At 43.3% G+C, this 8,602-nt stretch overlaps 1 protein-coding gene across 1 annotated transcript in view; it reads left to right on the top strand.

Annotated features, from left to right (window-relative positions):
* Positions 1-6,836: 6,836 nt before the first annotated feature.
* CLEC3A (C-type lectin domain family 3, member A) overlaps positions 6,837-8,602 on the top strand; it is an 8,271-nt gene continuing 6,505 nt past the window's right edge. Inside the window, exon 1 of the mRNA XM_006888815.1 lies at positions 6,837-6,951. Within this exon, the coding sequence (XP_006888877.1) occupies positions 6,837-6,951 (115 nt within the window). The remainder of the gene's footprint in view (positions 6,952-8,602) is intronic.

Here is an 8,602-nt window from a genome sequence, read left to right as displayed (position 1 = left end):
GGGTGTTCTTTAAAGGCAAGGCTGGTGGAACTTTGTCCCACGTTCAGGGCATGTTATCAGGCGCACCAGTGCTGGGAAAAAGACATCATGCTGGACGAGATGGAGCATCGGTGACAGGGAAGAAGACCCTCGGTAAGATGGCTTGCCATTGTAACTGTATCAATGAGTTCACATGTACCACAGATGACAAGGATGGAGCAAGATCGGGCCAGGCTCTGACAGGCTGTTCACAAGGCCACTATCTGTCGGAGTCAACTTACCAACTGAGAAGTAACTGCCCCCGGCCTGTAGTAGAACCAGAGGAATTCATGTCACACAGTCAGTAAGTGACAGAGAATCAGCTGTGTGTGTGACAGGTCCAAGCTCTCAGTGTGATTTCTCTTTCACACACTCACTGTCATTGCTGTTAAGTTGGTGCTGACACGGAGCTGCCCCTCCAGTGGATTTTTGAGGCTGTAAATGTCATGGGAGGAGCTCTTCTTTCTCCCACAGAGCAAGGTCTGCTGGATTCGAACCAGCAGAGAGGTGTGATCCCTGGGTTGGCGGCACAACTCCAATGAGCCATGCCACGGGAGCTCCCTTACATCTCTTTAATTATGCTCAATCCACCTCAGTTCAGTGGAGTCTCTTAGCCCTCTCTCCCTTGCCTCCGATCTCCTCTTCATATTCCAGCACTTTGGACCGTCACAGCTCCAGCCACAGGCCCAAGAAGAAGCAATGGAAACCTTTGCACACCCTGCCCCCCCACCCCTGACCACTCTCCTCCAAGCCTCTCTTTCTCACTTATGGTATATCCAGGCTTGCTCTCTCCCACCCACTAAACGCTGCCCGGGAACCTCAGTTGTGTTTAACCTGACTGAACAGCAGACAGACACCTAGGAGGCCAGATGGGCTTGTTTGTTAGAACCTAAGGTTCTGGAAAACCACTTAGAGTGACTTTAAAATAGCAGCCAGTGGAATAACACACCATTACACAGGGTGGCCAGGGAATGTGGTGTAAACAGCAATTTATTAAAGCAAGTAAAAAGCCCGGTGACAGTTTTAAAATCCTCATCAAAGCACTTTTTAACTAAAAGGAGTATTTTTATAGTTCCTTTGCCCTGGTTATAAATGTGCATTTCGTCTTAAACGGCCCTTTCAGGCGGCCAGGTCCAGCCCAGGAGAGCAGCTGATGACATCATCTTGCTCCACAAGAAAGAAATTGTTGTGCCTCCAGGAAAACAGAGTGAGGTCTGCCTGTTGTTTTGACAGGCGTGTAGCTCCTCTATGACTTTATTTTATTTTATTTTTTAGCTCACCCATCTCCCTGTTGTTTTGACGGGTGTGTAGCTCTTGCTATGACTTTTTTTTTTTTTAGATCACTCATATACCATTGGCTTTTTCTTTGAGATTTAGGGACTTAGGTTCACCTTGAAGGGTTGTTGTAAGTCAGATCTTACTCATAGCTCACCCTTCTGCAGATTTTCCCAGACAGTAAAGCATATGGGAGGAGATTACCCATCCTTTGCCAAAACACAAAACAGTGGATAGATTCGAACTACATACTTTTGGGTTAGCAACTCCTTACCACTAAGCCCCAGAGCTCCCTCCTAGAAGGGCAGGCCTTTTGTAATATCATTTAGCATTGCAACAGGGACAACATTCCTTCACTCTTAACTATCCTTAGCTCCAGCCCTGGTCCCTGACCCCAGCCCTTCCTTCCTTTTCATAAGTCCTATCAGCCTTCGAGTTGACTTTTCACCTGAGGAAGGGTGGATGGCCTAGATTTGAATTCCTGCAGGAGGAAGCAAAGTTTGCATCCTCAACTCTATGCTTTTTTTATTCCTCCAAGAGTTAAGGTGTGGTGGGTAAGCTCTCAGCTGCTACCCAAAAGGTTGGTGCTTCCAACCCACCCAAGGAGAAAGATGTGACACTCGGCTTTCATGAAAATTTGCAGCCTTGCAAACCGAAGGAGGCAGTTGCATTCTGTCACTGCTTCAGAGCTAACTCAGCGTCAGGTGGATCTGAGTAGGTCTGCATTTTACAGAGTTTTCAAAAGCAGATTCCTGGCTGCACCTTGCTTCTGAGGTGACTTGGGTAGGTTTGAACCACCAGTCTTTTGGTTTATAGCCGTCATACAGAAACTCTTAGTCTCAATATACTTTGGGCATGTTATCAGAAGGGACCTTGGAAAAGGACATTATGCCAAGAAAGGTTGAAAAGCATCTGTTGAAGAGTGAAAACCCTCATCAAAATAAATTGCCACAATGGCTTCAACAATGAACTAAGTGGAGACTGTGATGATGGCGCATGATGGACAAAGTTCAGACCTGTTGTTCACAGGGTCACTCTGAGTTGCTGCTGGCTCCACAGTACCCAACAACAGATGGAATATAATAGAGTTGTAAGGAGACGCAGAATGGAAGAAGAAAATGAGCCTTCAGATATTTAATTAAAATAAAAAGCATAGCCTTTAAAACTGGGCTCAGAGGAAAACAAATAAAAAAGGTGTCGAGGCTTAATTGGAAAGAAAAAAGAGCTTACAAACAATACAGATTTTTTTCAGAAAAAGAAAAGACCCATTGTCCTTATAATTCTAATTTGGACACAGCAAACATCAAAGATCCAAAGGAAATCATTGGGTTTCTATCACTATCCCATAACTTCTCAGAACAGAGGATTGGGGAGGATGGTATAAAAGCAGCCTGGATCAATCATAAGATGATTTGTAAAACATTGATCCTTTTCTCCCCATTCAAATCAAAGCACATTTTCATAGCCCAGGGCAAGAGAGGGGTCTTGTGAAGTCAATAAAAACCAGATTTTAATTCTTCCTCAGTCCCGTGGGATCTAAGTGACTTTGGACATGTCCACTTTACTTTCCTGACGCTCTGTTTCAATCCTGTTAAGCAGAATATTTCCCCCCATAGACTCACTGTGAAGATTGAAAAGATGTGGCATTCTTCAAGTTGAACGCGCTCTTATAATTCATAGTTTTTAGACGCTAAGGTAAAAGACTGTGTTTGAACTCACTACCTATTTCATAGGTGAAAGACACCTGCATAATCTATACACTCTGCTTGCATAAAGATTGTTGTTGTTGTTGTTAGGTGCTGTCAAGTCATAGACAACAACCCTATCTATGAATGAAACACCTGAGCACTGTTGATAGAGTTTCTGGAGGCAAGCCATTTCGTAAGTGGATGCCACTCCTGCTTCCAAGCTTGTTTTAATCAGGAAGCTCCACCAATCACTGTCCACCATGGGTAACCATTATCACATTTGGCACATCAGTGTTTAGCATCACAGCAACCATGAGTTACCTCTGTACAGCAATGCACAGACCAGTGCTATACCACCTTGGGCTTGGTAGAAGATTAGTCTCAGAAACCAAATGAGGCCGTTCTAATGGTTTCTGTGAGTCAGAATTGACTTGACAGCACACAAGAACTGACCAGGTTAAGCACTGAACGTTGTGCTAAGTGTTTTATCACCACTATTGCATCCATTCTTTTCTGTCCAAACTCACTACCCTTGTGTCTCTTCTAACTTATAGGTATCTTCCCTCAGATTTTCAAGGCTGTAAGTTTTTATAGGACTTCCCACTTTTCTCCCTCAGAACATCTGGCGAACTTGAACTGCTTACGTTTTGGTTAGCAACCACATTAACCCATCAGGGCTTCATTCTTTCCAAAAGCCTTACAAGTTAACCTTCTCTAGCAACATGAAGATGAGGAAAGACTCAGAGAGGTTCAGTGACCTTCCTGAGCCCACACACCTAATAGTTGGAGGGAAAGCATGACCCTGGGTCAGCCTGTTTCCACTTTTTCAAATGACACCTTACAGACTGCATGCCTCAATAGTCAAAATCTGTGACTTCTTATAATCTTTTTAGTTCACACTTGTATTACTAACCACATCAGGCTTCCACAGGGAGATATACTTGTGGTTTGAATTGACCAGAGGCTCAGCAGGAGAAAGATGGGTTGTCTCCTCCCAGGTGATTAGATGGGTGGTCTTTCTGTGTGAGGTGCAGTCTTAGAAACCCAATGGAGGGTCAGCTCTGAGTTCATTCTGACTTGATGACGAGTCTGAGTTCTTTTTCAGTGGTCTTGATATTTGGTTGATACCTCGGTAGGTTATAAAGTGAGTTTGGGAGAAAGTAAACATGGATTAGGCTGCAGTTTTCCTCACTAAGATTTAAAAGGAAGCAATCATGTTTGATGCATACTGTACTGATTTAGAACTAGAAAAAATAAAAAGGTAAAATTATCTTGGTCCTTCAGACTTCCCAATATCTGCAACTCCTGTCCCTGAGCTGCGCCTGGTTTTCCAGATAAGGATGCGGGGTTGGTAAAGCCCTATCTAGTTATCTAGTGCTGCTGGAAACAGAGATACCATGAATGGACGGCCTTAACAAAAAGAAAGTTATTCTTACAGTTCTGTTGTTGTTAGGTGCCCTGAGTCAAATACAACTTCTAGCAGCCCGATGAACAAGATCTGAACTTCTATCATGCACCATCCTCATAACTCCTGACATATTTGAGACCATTACTGCAGTCACTGTGTCAGTCAGATCACTGAAGGTTTTCCTCTTCTTCACTGACCCTCCTCCACCTTCCCAAGAATGATGTCCTTCTCTAAGGAACAGCCTTTCCTAACAACATGCCCAAAGTATGTGAGACAAAGCTTTGACATCTTTGGCTCCAAGGAGCACCCTTTCTCCAAGATGTAGCTATGTATTTTTTGTTTTAATTTTTTTTGCACTCCATGGGATAATCAGCACCCTTCTCTGACACCATAGTTCAAAGGCATCAATTCTTCTTCTGTCATCCTTATTCACTGTCCATCTGTCAGAGGCATAGCAAGTGATTACAAAGACCATACATAGCCTTTTAGTTTAGGAGACCAGAAGTCCAAATTCAGTGTGCCAGGTCTACAGGAGGCCCCCTCTCTCTGTCAATTCTGGAGAGCAAGTCTTTGTTTCTTTCAGGTCCATAAGCCTAGCAGTCCCTGGAGAGCCCCATGTGGGTTGGCCTTCTTCAATGGCAAGAACTTCCTTCTTCAGGAGCCCAGGTTCGTGAAGATGTGCTCTGCTCCTGGCGAGTCTTTCTGACAGTAATGAAGCTCCTCACCCCCCTCCACCCCCAACCCCTCATTGCCACTTACTTTCCTTTTTCATCTTTACTGAGATACAGGTACTACAGGCCTCGCTCAATAGAAAGTCCCCTTACATCCGATTAAAGTCCTGTTGGCATTAGGGAGTATTGCATTCCACCCTTAAACCTTTCACAACTATTTGGTTTATCAGATCACTGGGGATTATTACAGAGAGTTTACATTTCACATTTTATCATAGCTCATATGTATTTTGGGAAAGGGAAGGTTTGCATAATTCCATTCATGACAAGGTCTTTCCCCTGGTTCCAGTACAATCCATATTGGTCCCAAAGGTACATCTATTGCTATATAATGGTGATGCAAAAGCCCTGAAAATCCCCAGAACATTCTTTAAAGCCCGTTTTTAAGATAAAATAACTATGTTAAGCCTTTCACTATCTCAGTGCCATGTATATTATTTACTTAAAAACATTAGGTAATATTGAGGCTTTGAAGTTGTTGTTGTTGTTTTGTTGCTATGTGCTGTCGAGATGCTTGGGACCCTATGTTATGTGTCATCAAGTTGACCCTATGTTGTTGTTGTTGTGATGTGCCATGTACAACAGCCCTAAACCCTGCTCTGTCCTCTGCCAAACACACCCACCCCGATTACCCCAGTCACTGAATCAATCCACCTCATAGAGGATCTTCCCGTCCTGCGTCCTGCGCTGTCCCTCCACCCTCCCGAATATGAGGTTCCTCTCCAAGGACTTGCCCCTCCTTCCAACATGTCCAAAGTATGTCAGATGAAGCCTCAGAATCCTTGTCCTCAAGGAACAGCCTGGTTTAACCCTCTCAAGGATGAATCTGTTTGTTTTCTTAGCAGTCCATGGTACCCTCAACACTCGTTTCCAGCACCACAGCTCAAAGGCATCAATTCTCCTTGTATCATCCCTAATCATTCATTGACTAGCTCTCTGATGCATAGCAAGTAATTGAAGTTTCCTTTTTAAAAAAGTGTTAGATGATAGAGTGTGAAAGATAGCAATCGCTGACATTTTCCATTAACTTGGAAAGAATTCATTTTTTTTTTAGTTGTGTTTTTCCCTTTTCACTCTAAGATATATTTTCCTCAAGAATGTAATTATTGATAAAAATATAAAACCCTAATAGAGGGAGGTCTTGCATTTTGCTGTGGACTAGCCACCTCAGCCCTTGCCATTAGTTCCATTCAGCAAACCCCTCCCAATCTCCATAAATACTGTGCAGACACATGAGTGTGTACAGACACACTGGCTGTGATGTTGTGTTGTGGCATCACATACACAAGCAAAAACTCTCTATGTTTTGTCATTCTTTTGCTGCAAAGAGAGAATCCATTTCCAAGACCATTAAGTGAGCTTTCAGAACTTAAAATCAAAGACTTCACAGAGACTTCAAACTTCCTGGACTTTAAAAAAGAAAGAAAGAAAAACAGACAAAATCCTTAGGTAGCTGTTACCCACTCTGAAAATACACAATTGGAATACACTGGGGAAATTTTAAAAAATGTAACACGAGGCAGAAGGACAAGGGACCACCTTGTCCTGTGATCAGCAGAGGCATTCAAACAGCGTCAGCAGAGGCTCCAGCCAAACGTCACGGCTCGTATAAAGCTGGCCCCGGGCTTTCCAGAGCAAGATGTAGCTGTGCCATCTCCCTGCTCCCAAGCTGCCAGACGGGCCGGCAGAGCTGCCTGTCGGACCTGCCTGGGAGCCATGGCCAAGAACGGACTCGTCATTTGCATCCTGGTTGTCACCTTGCTCCTGGATCTGACCACCAGCCACACGTCCAAACTGAAAGCCAGGAAGCACAGCAAACGCCGGGTGAAAGGTAACAGCTGCTCAGTCCAGCAGAGTTCTAGGCTTTCTCAGGAGGTGAAGACTCTAAACTATTGATTTCTGAACTCCTCTAGGAGATGGTCAGCCTGTGAGCATGGCATGCCAAAGGCGTGTGTGACATCTCACTTTTCTGGGACAACTGACTAGGTCCAGGAATCACATGACAGACTTTTTTAACAGGGGGGAATCCTTTTTTTAAAAAAAAAAAATTTAAAAAAAACCCCAAACCAGGCATTTCTAGTACATAAACTTAGCCAGGTAAGTTTAGAATGTTCTTCAGAGGGAGTTCACCCGGATATGTAGTTATTGGCATGCACCGTGGAGTTGGAATCAACTCATAGCTGACCCTGTAGGGAGTTTTCAGAAGCAGTAAATCTCATAGGAGTTGAATGCCATCTTTTTCTCACAGAGAAAGCTGGCAGATTCCAACGGCATGCATTTGGGTTGCCAGTGCAATTCCTTACCGCTACTGGGCATGTCTTGAACCAACAGATACGTCTTAGAGAGAGTGTAGCCGGAATGCTCTTTGGAGGCACTCACTGCAGCAATGGGCTTGTGAGGACGGCACAGAACAGGACAGGGTTCAGGTCTGTTGTTCCTAGGGTCCTTATGAGTTGTCCTCAACTCGATGGCACCTAACAACAACTGGACATGTAGGTATCTGATATTATAAATGATTGGTCAAACAATATATTAATAAAGTGTACTGCTTCTCATGTAGACATTGTATAACTATATACAAATGTTTTTGTAAGGTAACTCTAAATTTATCAAATGTGTGTGAGAAGATGGAACTGTGGATAATTGTGATGTCCTTTTAGTCAGGCTATCAAATAGGCATATTTCCGTACCCTTGGCGGCATAGTCTGGTTATATACTGAAATGTTTTTTCATGTCATAGGTGGATGAATCAGACTTCTCTTTAACTTAAAAACATTTCAGTGCAAAAAAGTCACACAAAGTGTCTGAAGAGACATTAATGCAAAACTCAATTTCCAGACAGTCTCAATCATGGGTAGCTTTAATTGAGTAATAAGAACAATAAGTTCCAAAGAATAAGAATAGAGGTGTAATATACTGAAACCAGAGCAAAATGTAAAGAAAATAAAACCCTAACCAAACCCCAGAAGCCTATGAAGGCCATGGGCAGTGTTTTCTCCATGCTTGGGATGAGTCCTTTCACATCTTCAGGATGCCCCCCACTAAATATTATCATGCAATTTCCTCATTAATTTCGCCTCGTTAGTCAAACAAAAAAAGGTCAAAACTTTGTTCTGACACCAACACAGGCAACCAGTTGGAAAGGAGCTTGCCTTGGGTTTTATTTGATGAATAAAAGTACCTTTAAAAAAATACCTTTTCTAGGCAACAATTTATAAATCTATAAGGTGGGGAGAAGGTAATTTTTATTGCAGTATTTTCCCTTATACTGTACTTCCCTGGTACTTATTTTCCTGACATTTAGAAATATTTACTTGATGGAATATATTAATGAAGGTAAAGGCAGGGGTCAAGGCAGATGAAAGAAAAGCCAGCCAGTGACGTGGCCGATTTGGGTTGTCAGTGTTTCTCAGGCTCTGCCCAGGAGGGACATGGTGAGCAAAGAGTGTAGGAGTGATTTCCGGTGTCTGTGTGCGCATGAG

The sequence above is a fragment of the Elephantulus edwardii genome, unplaced genomic scaffold, assembly GCF_000299155.1.
Source record: "Elephantulus edwardii isolate Elephantulus edwardi_28Jun2011 unplaced genomic scaffold, EleEdw1.0 scaffold00072, whole genome shotgun sequence".
Taxonomy (NCBI): Eukaryota; Metazoa; Chordata; class Mammalia; order Macroscelidea; family Macroscelididae; genus Elephantulus; species Elephantulus edwardii.
The sequence above is the reverse complement of the archived record's forward strand: the minus strand, read 5'-3'. Positions and strand labels throughout refer to the sequence as shown.